We start from the raw sequence: 14,837 nt of genomic DNA, 5'->3' as shown, positions 1-14,837 counted from the left end.
CCCTTACCACCTTCCCTGAAGGGAATCTACCTTCTCTCTGAAACAGCACCTTCCCACTGTAGGCAGTGATTTAACCAGTTCCCAGCAGCTAATGTTTCCTGTGGACACTTCAAGGACTCTCCCTCAGAGAGAAATGTCTCCCCAGATTCAAAGTACAGCACGTGCCACTGTGTGAGAACAGAAACAGCTTTGCACTGAAAAAGCACGGTACTGAGTTATCGCCTGAGACCCTACTGGTATTTTTATAATAATATGAGAAATCAAATAAGTTGTTCTCATAATCGTAACTATCTTAAGAAAGCTTGAACACAACTTCATAAAAGGTAGGTGGAAGGATGTACTTTACTGCCTTGAGTCACTGCACCCCTGCATCCAGGAATACAGCGCTCTGAATCACTGTCCTTCTTTACAGCACTGTTGGAAATACCAACCACCACTGACCATTATTCCACTATTCATGTTCCACTATTATAGTTGGTTTCCTACAATATCTGTTGCCCAACTTTATTTACAGGTTAATTTCTTCATCATCAAATTTTAATTTTTTTCTTTATGATCAAACACAATTTGCAAGCTGGAAATAATGACCAAAATTCAGTCCAGGCAGTATATAACTGCTCACTTTCCAAACACAGCACTAGAAAACGCATTAAGAAGTACTTCATAAACTTCTGCCACTGCAGTAGGAAGTGACTGTAAATTATTACAGCTTTTCCAATTTAATGAGTACATTAAAATCTTGAAGCCATGGTGTTACTGTGTGCACTCAGCACATAGATCTAAAAAAAAAAGAGACAGAGAAAAAAAGAGGAGTATTCACATTTACATTCACACCATGCAGAGTAACTGGTAAGCACTGATGTTTTTCAGATGAGCATACATTACTTAGCCTGACACATGAAGGCATTCTGTAAATTGAAAACTATTTTAAATTCTACTGGAATTCAAGTTTTCTGTTTTATTTAAACATCTTGAAAGAACCAATATACAGCGCTAACATTTTTGTTCTCAGTCTTCGGTCCATCATAATGCACAATTTTTAATTCTCCCTATACCCTGTGTAATTTGAAATTCTAGTATTTTCCACAACTACTCACTATTTATCTCTCACACAGCATGCTCAAAAGCAGTGTTCAAGAAGTGTTAGCTATTTGCTGAAAATTTGTAATGAAATCCGTATGACAATACATTTCCACAGCCTTCTCCAACTACAGGTGACAAAAACCTAACAATTAACAGTGTCCAAAATCATGGAAGAACATTTTCAGCATTTTACCAATGTAGAAACAAATGCAGGCATAAGAGACTGTGGTGTGGCCGAGAAGTGAGGTTTAGTATCTGATTTGGCTCCCTGGTTTTGATTAGACTGGGAAGTGAGTGCCCCCTGGTGCAGCCCATCAGTGAAGTCTGGTAGGTATGAAACTGCCCATAGGAAGGACTTCATAACAAAAAGAAATAATGCAAGTTTCTATTTCTGATTTAGCTGTTCTTCTGTATCATAAATCAGATTTAAGCAATGATAAGAAAATACTGAGAAAAGTTATTATTAAATGTTTAAAGAAACATTTTACACTATTACAACAGGTTTTTTACTGACTTCATTCAGGAACTTATATTCACAAAAATGAAGTGGTTCTTCAAAAGAATGGTTATTCATATATACTTGTCTCATAATCTCAGGGTTTTTACTAATTTAACACACAAGAAAAGAGATTTCTTAAAACATGGATATGTTAAAATAAGCATGAAACTTTATCATGGCAAGCAGTAAAGAGAAGGGAATACCCTATGACTTGCACAACTAAAAATAAGGACTTCAAGTAGGTAACTCCCCAAAATGCCTATATTAAAAAGCAACATTTCAACATCTTGGCATAGGTTTAACTTAAAACATGCTCTTACAACACAGTTTATCAAATCGGAGTGTTCACAGACAATTTCCCCTAACATTTTAGGAAGAGAGAACACTAAAGGTAAGAATTTGAGCAATACATTGTCTGCAATGGAGAGTTCAACGATTGTTTATTATTTATTATAAAACACCTCTCAGATGTTGTATTACCAAGTTGTAAAAATAGAATATTTGGATTTCTGTATTTTGCTGTTACATTTTTTCTCAGAGTTTTCAACTGCATTTCAGTGGTTTGATACCTTTAGTATTAAGATTATTACGGGCTAGAAAGAGTCTGTTATGATTTTTGAAAGACATATGCAAGCTTACAAGAAGTAACTGCTATGTACGGCCATTCACTTAAGGTTCAGGACAAAGCAGTAAAATAATCTTTGATCAAGACAGTTCAGGTAAATCATCCACATAAACCCTATTCCAAGAACTCCACAAAGAGCATAACATATCTTCCATGATCACATTTACAGTTTCAAGTGCTTAGTCACCCTTTTAACCATCAATATTTAGAAGTAGTCCTGAAATATGAGTTGTTACAATTATCATAAAAGCTTAAAAATCCTTGCTATTCTAACAGCTCAAATTATTTTGGTATCTATGTAAACATCTAGTCTTTCACTGACTCTTGATGCTCTCTGGTCCAGCTACCTCCTCAAGCTAATTTGGCATTGCTGGAAAACATTCTTCCTTCAGTCAGTCCTAAAGTGGCTCTATTTCAATTTCATCCATTTCATCTCACACACATTGCTTCTGTATTTAAAAAAACATAGACAAAAAAATGCTGAACAATAACCCAAAGAGAAGGAGTTGTCTGGTCTCTGTATCTTTCATTATTGTGAGTAGACTACTATTGCAGCTCTGACTGTGCCTTCCCTAATACATGGAGCAAAGAGAGAATCTCTAAAAATCAAATGTATGGTTGTTTCCAAATTTAAATGAATAAACAAATAAATAAAGAGAAGAGCAGCCTTAAAATAAGGCGCATGCTTTCCTGAACAGGACATCGTTAAGAATCTTCTTATGTGATATCTTGAAGTCACCCTGAGCTACACTTCCCAGTCCCTTTCCTCACCTTACACGGAAACTCCCCCATTCCTCTACTAATTAATTACTCAACCTTTGCTTCTACTTTGTTTCTTTTGACTTAGGGTAACCACAACTGAACAAAGCACAAACCTGTGATTTATAGGAGACTAATATACTTTCCTGCTTTGTTGCCTTTTGTATCGCTCAAACATTTGAATATTACGATTGCCTTTCACACAATGTTGCTTATTAAATTAGAAAGAAATCTGTAAAGCCTTGACATTTTTTCTAAAAAATACAGCAGTGTTGACGGCTGTGGAGGCTGGTAATAGTCTTGGCTATATGATGGTGAAGTCTGAAATTCTGAAAGCAGCAAAACAAACACTGAAGCAGCAGCACTGGACTTCAGAAAAAGCATATTTTGGTTTGTTCAGAGATATGTTGGGCAGGATCATACGGGAGACTGCTTTAAATGGTAAACAGGCCCAGGAAATTTGTCTCCCTCTCCAGGGACTTCAAACCAGGAGAATGATGCATGTCAGTGTGCAAGAAGTTAAGTAAATGTGGATGAAGGCCAACATGAATGAACTAGGGACTCTTGGCTTACTTTAAAAGAAAAAGAAGGTAAGCAGAATGTGGAACAAGTAACTTTATATAGACAAGGTATATAATGATATTGCTGTAGTGTAAAATGATGGAATGAGGAAATGCAGAGCTCAGCCAAAGCATAAACTAGCAAAGGCAACAAGAAAGGCTTCTCTGTGTGTAGAAAGAGCAAAATCAAACTACCAGATTGAAGGGAATGGCTGATGAACTGAAGGGCAGGGTTGCTGTTCAGACAGAACCCAACATGTTGAAGAAAGTGGGCTAACAAGGTGAAGGTCTATGAAAGCAAATACAAGACCTTGCACCTGGAACAGAGCATCTGTGTGCATTTGTACAGTCCAGGGGCTGACTATATGAGAGCAGCTCTGCAGAAAACCTACAAGTTGAACATGAGTCAGCAATGTGCCCGGGTAGCAAAGGTGGTCACGATCAGCCAGAGTTGCCTGAGCAAGAGGGCAACCAGCAGGATGAGGGAACAGATTAGTCCTCTCCATTTAACACTGATGAGACCATATACAGGCTACTGCATCCAATACAAGGAAGGCATTGACACACTGGAGCAAGTCCACCAAAACAAGTAGGGACTATGGCAGATGACGCGCAAGGAGAAGCTGAGTGAACCCATTTGCTCAGTCTTAAGAAGACAAGGAGAGATTTTACTGCTGTTTTCCAGTAGTAAATAGGAGGATATGGAAGAGATAAAGCCAGGTTCTTCTCAGATGCACACAGTAAAAGGACAAGAGGTAAGAGGCACAAGCTACAAAAGTGGAAATTCCAGCAAAGTATCCCTAAAAGAAAAAAAATTACTATAAACATATAAAAATGCTGGAATGGGTTGCCCAGAAGGATTGTGGTATCTCAAACTCTGGAGACAACCAGATTCTGAGCAACCTGATCTAACTCGCCCTGAGGTGACCCTGAGGTCTGGGTTACTTAGTCTGGGTGGTGTCCTGAAGTCCCCTGCAAAGGAAATTATTCTGTGAATTTATTCTATTGTTCTGCGATTTAAAAAAGAAAAATCAAATTAACACAAAAACAAACACACAAAAAAACCAAACAAAAACAACCTACAAAACATCTACACAAAAACACATTTACAACATGTATGTCCTGAATTTCAAACATTTTTTGACTCTTCACTTCAACAATAGAAATTCTATGAGGCACCAAACAATATGAAGTTTTTTTAAATGCCTCACATTTTCTTACGAGATTCCTTTTAAAAAATAAACTATGAGAAAACCTCATTAGTGTTAGACTAAATGGAATCATATGAAAATATTGACTTTAATCAACAGAAAACAGGTACAAGACAGACTCTAATATTAAAATTGCAAAGATAGCAAAGGACACCTTCTGAGGATAGATAGCAAAGGACACCTTCTGAGGATACACTAAAAAGTACGAGAGAAATAAAAAGAATCTGAAAACAAAACATAATTGTTATAATTTACTTCAGCAAATGCAAACAGTGTGAAAATATAATTAAAAGAACTATTTCAATACAATTCAAATTTCTAAGCTGTAACAAGCTCAGAAGCACTTAATTCATTTGTTCTAGGCACCCACATGACAAAAGCACAGCAAAAATAAAGTATTTTCAGAAATAAAAAGAACTAAGTATGAGACCATGAGAGTCAATTACAGTATGAAGATTCTTAGGGATACAGTAATATAATGCTTTAAGTAGACTGAATTTTCACACTTGAGATTTCTTTGGGATTTTGTGCACTTGATTACTTCTGTCTATATAGTGAGGCAGTGCTAATTTATGCCTTCCTACGGGGATGTCGGCTGTCTGTGCCAGCACCACAAACTGAATCAAGGAACTCCAGAGCTAAAACCTAACAGTCTCTTAACTCAGAACTGCAGATTCATGTTTTATTCATAAAAGCAGATACCTACACACCAGCTTTTGAAATGCATTCTTTTGTCATATAACATTTTTATTTTGCTTATGAAAAAAAAAAAAAAACCAAAAATCACAGATCTTACCTTTAGGTCACTTCCTGGTAAAGTACCTATGCCATCCTTCCAGTCCATTGCACTAAATACATCAAACTCTTGACCATTTCCACTAGAGGCAGATTCATTCATGATGCATGTACTAAAAAAAAAAAAAAAAATCTCAAAATTCTGTAAGTGGTTTAATGCTTATATCACCAGATATTTCTTCTAACTCATTTAACAGATTATTATCAAATGCTTCCGGCTGCACACTGGCAATGTGGACAAGAGATGACAAGGTTGATAATATCCACTGATACAATAAAAGCAAGGGAAAATCTTTTAAAAACTTTGAAAACAATACCTGTTTCACACACTAGGAGGCAATGAGGCTGTACTGGAGAGGAAAGAAAAATTTCAAACTGCAAATAAATTAACACGAAGAAAACATACTTCAAGTACACCTACGAAAAACATCTGTTCTGGGAATGGCAAGATATGAGTGCATGCCTATAAGAAATAAATTAAGCACTGATTAGCAGAACTACATTTCCTTAATACTGGATAACATGATGACGTGAATGCTTTACTCAAGTTCAAATTTGAATCTCAAAATTAATTTCAAACTGTCATTTTCCCCGTCTGACTCAGGATACTCAAATACTCTTTATCTGTTTCCATACAGTTTCACTAGACTTCAAATTTCATTTGTAAAAAATTATTTTCACATAGGAAAAAATTTATTTTCACATACATTTTCACATATACACCAGAGAAAACTACTGCTTTGCAAGACTTGACCATATTGGATCCCTCTGTTTCAGAATAGTGAAGGGAGAGAAAAAAATACTGTCTTCAAAGATAGTGGATCTGGACATCCATTTCTGTGGTAAAAAATCTGCACAAGCAAAAGACGTATACCACACTTGTTTCTGGCCCCTGGTTTTGGTCCACTGCTCGTCACTGCCACAAAGATGGCATCAGTGGCACTGAACTGCAGGTGTTTCTAGCAGCCAGTTGCGACTACAACCAGCTTCTTCCCTTCCACTTCTCACAAACCCAGCAATCTTGAAATCTGTGGCCTGGCACCTAATTTACCATTTGTTCAGTGTAGAATCTGACTCATTAATTTAGTTTCTGAAGAACTTCTGCACTACGCCTAGCAGATGAAATAACTTGTGGTAAAATTAGCTCTGTCACTGGTTTGTGAACTATTAGCCAAAGCTCACCCCTTCTGAAATTTACACTTTCCGAACCTTCTGAAATTCAAACTTTCTGAACTTTCAAATAGATAGTGAGCTTCCGCAGTGCTTAACCTTGTTTTCTAAAATCTAATTTTTAAGTTCAGTCCCACTGCCCAAATCTACAAATATCTATTAATATTCTCTGAAAATCTTGAATTTAAAAAAAAAAAAAAAAAAAAAAAGTGGTATTTGTTCACTCACAGATAACAGAAAAAGATGCAAACCAAGCAGAAATAAACTCAGGTAGTCTAGAAGTTTTTTACTGAAAGTTAGAACAGAAAAATGTTGAGTTAACTTTGTTGCATGAAACCCAATAAATTTTACATTGTATTTATCAGAAAAATTGTACCAATCACTGTAACACCACCACCACTACAGACAGATACTACTCTGGTTTTGGGTATAAAATGTGAACTCCCCTGTATTTCTCCTTGATTTTCTCCTAATTTCTAGCAGAATTCTTTAAAATCCTGAGTAACACCTTACTCCATGGGTAATTTCGTTACACTACACTAACTACACAATATCAACAACAGGAGCTGGACCTCAGTCAGTATCCACTGCAAAGAGCGAAAACTTCTGAATTCCCCTTCATTTCATATGACAGGCAGGGTTCACAGAAGGCTCTTTGAAAAAGCTTCATGTATCTCACATGACAAGCTTTAAGTAGGAAGAATCACGATTCAATGTGTCTTCTCCACCTTTCAGTAATTCTCTATGAGAAAACCATACCATCAATGCACAAAAATTAACTTTAAAAAAACTTCAATAAATCTAGACAAATTCAGTGCAAACTGAGAAATTCCCCAAAGCCAGAGACCTCATCTTTTAAAATCACTCCCATACGAAATCTACCACACTACCTCAGGGCAGTTCCTGCAATAAAACTTGGGATATCTGCTTGATCTGAGAGCATAGTACACCACAAAGCTCCAGCCCACCAAGCACTGCAGCGGATCAACTCAAGCAGGCTTCCACCAAACTGAACTGCGGCAAGATGGCAAAGGTGCAGGCTTTCCCTCCTCGAGAATACAAGACCCAAGCCGCTAAGGAGTAGCTGAAAAACTGGATCTCTCCAGACACCCATGAAGTTTTAAGAACATAAAACATGCTGGTTTAAGAATGTTGGTGTAACAAGCTCCCAAGAATACTCTGGATAGGCAAACACGAAGCTGTGTTCAGTATTAACTGAAGTAATCCTAAATTACTATTCTATTTAGAGAACACTTCACTCAACTCTCCTGTGTTTACTTATTACAGAAAACATGTTGTAACGATTTCTGCAGAAGGCATGGTAAAAGATGGGAAAAGACTCAGGAAGCTGTGCGGAAATGTTTCCTCACAGCAGCCGCTGCTTCATAGAGCGAGGAGTATAAGACAGGACAGTTGCTCCATCAGATGCTCCATCAGACGCTGACATCTCTGATTGTGCCACTGCTGTTATTGACATGAAAATTACATGGAGGGAAAAAAGACTTAGAGCCTAGTCTCCTTAAGCAGGGTGTAAAGCATGAAAGTAAATAAAAAATTGGTAACAGAAATGTTCAAGGCATATTTGTCTCAAAAAACCCATACAAATTCTAACTTAATTACGCCTAAGAAACTTTCCTCAGGTAACAAACAGCAATAATTATATATTCTTTTTTTAATAAGGTATTTATTATTGCTTTTCTTTTAAAATTAACTCAAAGTCAAAGGTACAATCTGTACTTTTCACATTCTGCAGCCTTCAGAAGTGTTCTTGGTGGGGATGAAAAGGTCACAGGGCAATGCAGATAGAAATCAATTTACCAAAAGGAATTACTTCTAACAAAATATCTGTTTCCAGGTTTTCTGAGTTTAAACAGATGAAAGACAGGGCTATATCACTCTGCTAATGACAATAAGGAAGGAGATACAGACCAATAAAATTGTTACAGCAACGAGGTATTAAAAAAGGATGAAATCATTGCAATATACATATCTAAATCTCAGTACAAAGAAAACTAAAGAATGTCTTATCTACTCATTTTAATTTTTGTTTTTAAAGCTCTGATGCAGTTCTTTGAACTAGTATAACTCCTTCCATAACGATTTCATCTGCTATCATTTCTGTTGCTGCAGTGCCAAAAAAGTAGTAAAAATGCTAGATGAATACGGGGCAAAGTAATTACAATACTGTCCTTATGCCTGTCACTGCCATCTGATGTGATGGAAAGGACATAATAGAAGAACTTGGAATCATTATCATTATCCAAAAGCATCTCCAAAATCCATTATTAGGGATATAACTGTATCTCAGTCTTCACAGCCACAAGAGAAGTGTGCTGCATGTTAATATTTCAACATGCTGGCTTAGACTTATGTAATAAATTAATGTAAATAAACAAGCATATAAAATAAGATTAGACACATCCTTTGAAAAATCTTCGTTTTTACCAAGTGGTTCAACAATTAATGAGTACCTCACAGAAAAAATACTTACTGAGAATAACACCACTAGAAATGAGACAGTTTCATCAGGTGAAAGACTATCTAAAGCTATAAAGCAAAGAAACGGGATAGAATATGCCAATTAAACTTACAAGAAGATTTTTAAATAATTACAGGGTTATATGCTGAATACATCAGCAAATAGTAATAGGACTCTTTGTTCCAGTCAGTGCTTTAGAAAAACTACCTGACACCTATCCAAACTTATAAAATCTAAGATGCCAACTGTAATATGTCCATATATTTTCTAACCAGCAGGGTCAGTTTAATACCGGTCACCGGGCAACAAAGAGAGATTTCAGCAGTAAAGCCACTAGTCATATGGTTATGCCAGATCAGCATAACCTGTCTGCAATGATTTGTCTTTTTTTTTTTTTTTTTTTTTTTTTTTTTTTTTTTTTTTTTTTTTTTTTTTTTTTTTTTTTTTTTTTTTTTTTTTTTTTTTTTTTTTTTTTTTTTTTTTTTTTTTTTTTTTTTTTTTTTTTTAATGCATCTCTGTGTATTTTTATTTCTACTACCGAGGATTTCTGTAGCTACTATGACAGGAGAGCCTAGCAGATTTGTCCCATGCTGATCCTTTCCCCAGCTGACAGCTCCTGTGAGAAGCAAAACTGGGCATGTAGAGCCAGGGGAGGTCTCAGCAAATCACACCAAGAGTGAGGTCCAAGAGAAAAAGAGGTCCCAAGGGAGGTGATGTCCTTATGGAGTCACTCCTGGGGCTGAGTGACACCAGCATTGATGAATGTTCAGAAACAAAGGCAACAGGTGAGGTATTTTGTCCTATTATTGTATTCAGTTATTTTGAACATCTCCAAGGCTGCCTGGTATAGCACCCATGAGCTAAAAGGACACATTTTCCCTACCCAGGAAATTAGGAAAACAAAGTGGATCTGCAGGGAACAACTCAAGTGTACCAGAGCTGCTGATACACCAACTTCTAGACAACCAAGGACAAGTGGATACTCATCTTAGCTTTATTTAACATGTAAGAATGTGAATAATACCAGCACTGACTTGTTACACTGCTGAAGCCACATGAAGCAGAATTACCCCTTGCAGTGTAAGCTCCCTCTATTTGCCAACAGTAGTAAGCTTGCTTCATAATGACAGCAAAAACAAAGCCAACTGACTGTAAACCCACCGGGGTGAGTCCTGCTTTTCTGTTCGCAATCCCCTCTTTGAGCTGGGCACGCTCCATGCTTGCCTCTTTCTCACCCTTCATATTTTTGCACCAAATTCTTCACTTGAAGAAAAACAACCACAACAGGAACAGTGCAGGAAATGGTAAAATTCTTTGATGCTACCCACCGCATTTTAATATATGCTTTTTTCTTGTAACTGTTTAAAGGTGCAATTATTTTAATGCTTCATTAAAAGAAGTATTTGCAGATTCCACATTTTCCTCAAAATCTCATTTTTTATTGCTTAGGAACTACTTTACTAGTCCTGCCATGTTTCTATTCTGCATGTTGAGAAGCTGTTTGAGTAAAATTCCACTATTTTGCCCGTTGTTCATGAAGTTTATTACAAGTAAGTTATTTTAAAGATATATAGCTTTTATATGTATTCACTAAGGGAAAGCTTAAAATTCTTGGCCATTCTTAACACTTAGAACAGAAAATGGATCAGAGCTCCTATTGATGTCTCCATAATATTATTTCCTCTTATTTCATTCGTTGCTACATTTATGACTGCTAGATTCTCCAGGGGTACCATGGAGCTTGCTCCTGCTCCCCAATACTTGGTTTTAAACCTTTTTCCCCTCAAAGAAAGAATCTGGCCACAAATGCATTATAAAATGCTGTGAAGCCTGAGACTACACACCAGTGCTTGACCAGGTTCTTGTTGTCTTCACTCAAGTCTAGTCTCTGTACTACTGCTAGTAATAGTTACAGCCTTTCTCTACTACTTCATTGGCAAATATCCATAAAACACTATAACAACAATAGTTACCCAATAGAAAAGCTATTCTATCGTCTCATGAAACTTACCAGTCATAACCTTTTCTTGTTTATAAACAGCCTGTACCTCACAACAGATAAGTATTTTCTCTGCAACCATTACTCCTTTATTTCTGTTCTTGTCTGTGTAGGCCTGAGTGGAGATTTAACCTACTCAGATAATAGGAGTTGCGTACAACAACTCTGAAATATTATGTCTTCAATTCTTTTAACTGCCTGAACTAGGTACAGAAAGTTACTGAAAACTTCTTTGTTGTTTTTGTGCCCCTGTGGAAACACCTTCTTGAGGAGAACTGTGATGCACTGAATCTTCACACAAAGTATCACCTGACATATTTCAAATTGTTAATTTCTACCCCAATTCAATATGCATCTGAATGCCTCTTTTGTCTGACTCGTACTCTCCTCTTCCTCATCTAACAGTTCCTACCAGCTTCCATGAGCCCTCCTATTCTTAAACAGTTAACTCACCTTCTCTAGCTCCTAAATACAATTCTGCATTTATAGACTTTCCCTTCTCTCCAATTCATAAAGAGATATCTCCCATTGTAATGAGCAGTCCTACGACTGGAGCACTAACAAGCTATGACTACACACATGCTATCACCTTCTTCAGTAAGCCTCATGCCAGCTCATCACTGACTCCTCACACCCATCAGTGATAATACTCACCAGCATATTAAAAGAGACAGACAGCAAACTGAACAGCCCACAAAAAAATCAACTCTCTCTCTTCACAGAATAGGTGACACCAAATAAAACTCAACAAGTCAGAGGAAAAGGAGTCATTGCAATCATTTTCCAAAGTTATTGTAACTTAAAAGCACCACTATAACTAAATTCATTAATCTGAGTGAAACATACACCACAATGGCAAACAAAACCTAAATTCACTGCAACTGCCCAGCTGACAACAAACACCATCCAAGACCATTGCTTCAGCCACCTTTACTAGAGCACCATTCACAAGAAGACCAACTCGACCACAGTCAAAGCTGCTGAAGTAACACCAGGAAAAAAAGCACACCTAGCACTGCCCAGATCAGCTTTACTGCCTTCAGCCACTATTTTCAGGGAGTTTCTCTCTTACCGATGTTCATCATATAAACTTCTGGAACATGATAACTTCCTTGGTGAAAAGCACCGGTTTCCTGAACACCTTTAAAATTTCCATTAAGAAAACTATGTTACAATCCTGAACATAGAATACTTCCTAAAACTGCATATGCTAAACTTTTTGTATCATGAGCGTTATGCTCACCACCACCTGATTTTTAGCATCGACAACTTAGCATTCATTCATGAGTAGAGACAGCAAAAATGATCAGTGCAATGCCACTCAGCTATACAAAGGAAATTAGAAAGAAAACAGAACGGACAATGTAACTTATGCTGCCTTTTGCTGTGAAGCTTACGCACCACGCTGCTAAGCACAGGTAATTAAAAAGACCTAGAAGAAGCCACGACCCTAACCCCCCCGGGGAAGGCTGCCGCATCTCCGGGGGCCTCCTTTCCAAGCAGCGTTACTCAAACCTAAAAAACCCGGACGGCTCAAGCCGCGCTCTCGAGTGGGACAAGTGGTACGGCCGCGGGGCGCGCCCCCCCCCCCCCCCCCCCCCCCCCCCCCCCCCCCCCATCCCCATCCCCATCGCTCTTCGCGCATCCCGTGCCCGCGGGCGGCAGGAGCGGCGGGAGCGCCGGGCTCCGGCAGCGACCGCCCCGGGGCCGCCCGGACCGCCCGCTCTCCCGCCCGGCGGAGCGGCGCGGCAGCCGGAACGCTGCGGCGAGGCCCGGCGGGCGCGGCCGCCGCTCCCCGGCGCCGGCAGCCCGCGGCCTACCAGCAGAGGTCCCTCCTTGGCCAGTTTTGCGGCGTGTTTTTGCTGCACTTGAAACTTTCTGGAGAAAACCCGGGCTCAGGTCCGCGTCTTCCCCAGGCTCGGGCAGAACCGCCGAGACAAAAGCGCCCGCCCGCCCGGCTCCTCGGGAGCAGCGCTCGGAGAGAGCGGTTCTCGAGTCGCTCCGTTTCCCTCCAGAATTTGCCTTTTTTCCTTCGCCCCCGCCCCGGGCAATTAAATGGAGCGGGGGAAGAGTGCCCCCCTGCCCCGGCGTGGGGGCGGCAGTGGGGGCGAGCGCGGTGCAGGAGGGGGTGGGAGAGGAACTGGGTGTTAAGTGTTCCTGAGGAAGTTGCACAACGAGAGAGGGACTCTGCTTGTTTACCGGGTCCTCCGCTTTTTTTTTTTTTTTTTTCCTTCCACCCCCCCCCCCCCCCCCCCCCCCCGCCTCGACCGACCGGAATCCGGGAAAAGGAGGTTGCCTCCGAGTGGAAAGAAAAAAAAATTAAAAAAATGTTACCTTCTCCTCCCTCCTCCCCTCCCCCCGCACGGAGAAGGAGGAGAAGGAGGGGGGCGAGCTCTTTTTTCTAGGGGGCTGCTGGAGGCTCGCTCCCTGGCCGCTCGCAGCCGATCTCCGGGCATCCCTCGTCGGAGAAGTCTCCCCTTCCCGCGGGAGGGGCCGGCACACGCCGCCTCCCCGGAGGGCTCGCCCCCGCCCGGCCCCGCAGCCGCCAGCGCCCGGCCCCGCGCTGCAACTTTTTCTCTCACGCTCTCGCGTGCGCCCGCTCCGACGGAGAGGGGGAAAAAAACATGGGGAGCGGGCGCCGCTGCGGCCCCGACGCGGCGCCCCCCCGCCCCAGGCGCTGCAGCCCTGGCGGCGTTTCCCCAGCCCCGGCCGGGGGTGGGCGGCTGCTCCGCAGGAGCGCCTTCCCGTCGGCCGCCGCTGCCCCCCTCCCCCTGAAAAAAAAAAAAAATCGCTTTCCTCCTTCCCTCCCCCCCTCCCGAAAAAACACCGCCCCACACGCGTTAACGAGAACAAGTGTGCCTATATCCTGTTGTTATATGCACCGGCAGCGGAGACGGGGAACGAGAGACGGGCGTGTGCGCGGGGGGCCGCTCCCCCAGCCCGGCCGCACTTCAGGCGAGAGCGCGCAACTTAACAGAAAAGCCGCGTCCTATTCCCTGCCCCTGCCCCCCCCTCCTTCGCCACCCCTGTCGTCGGCGAAATACGCACTCACGTGTATGTGCGCTCGCACACACGGCCGGCACCCCGGGGCCAGCCCCCGGCACCCCCCGAGGCCAGCCCGCGGAGCCGGCGGCGGTGACAGGCGCCGGCCCCCGCCGCCGCACGCAGCCCGGAGCGGGCAGGGGCCGTTCCCCCGCCGCCTCACATGTCTGCCGCAGCGAGCGCGGCGCACGCACCGCACAGAGGCAGGAACTGAGCACTCGAGCAAAAGACTTTTTTTTTTTTTCGTCTCTTACAAAAAAAAAATGCTAGAAGCTTGCGCCTTTTTTTTTTTTTTTTTGGTATGTGTATGTGTGTGCAAACTTTCCCCAAAATGGCGGAAATTGGGAGATGATTATATTTTAAATATCTCTCGCACACAATCACACAAAGTGCAGGAGCGACGGAAAATACAAACTCTCCGCTGCGCGCTGGAGAGGCCTTCGCACACGGGGACCCACGGCACATTCAACCGGTATATCCCGGCAGCCGCCACCTCTCGCCGCTTCCGACCAAAAAACCCGGGGCTTTTTCGCACCCCTCTCCGCTGCGCATTGCCCCCTTGCAGCTCGCACTTCTCCCCGTCCTTCAGCCTGTGCGAACAAAGAGCCGGGGCTG

General features: G+C 41.3%; 1 protein-coding gene across 6 annotated transcripts in view; it reads right to left on the bottom strand.

The window, feature by feature from the left end:
* Positions 1-14,837, bottom strand: part of L3MBTL3 (L3MBTL histone methyl-lysine binding protein 3) — a 78,585-nt gene that overhangs the window by 63,231 nt on the left and 517 nt on the right. For 2 of the 6 annotated variants that reach the window (XM_027880568.1, XM_027880573.1), the window contains one exon: positions 5,534-5,645. In XM_027880568.1, the coding sequence (XP_027736369.1) occupies positions 5,534-5,645 (112 nt within the window). Of the gene's footprint in view, positions 1-5,533; positions 5,650-13,514; positions 13,686-14,228; positions 14,320-14,837 lie in introns of those variants that run through there. The other 4 variants (XM_027880569.1, XM_027880572.1, XM_027880567.1 and 1 more) reach the window with 4 other exon arrangements.

Source organism: Empidonax traillii, unplaced genomic scaffold (genome assembly GCF_003031625.1).
Source record: "Empidonax traillii isolate 1590-97213 ecotype Southwest subspecies unplaced genomic scaffold, ASM303162v1 scaffold72:size2462915, whole genome shotgun sequence".
NCBI lineage: Eukaryota > Metazoa > Chordata > Aves > Passeriformes > Tyrannidae > Empidonax > Empidonax traillii.
This window is presented reverse-complemented; position numbering and strand designations above follow the sequence as displayed.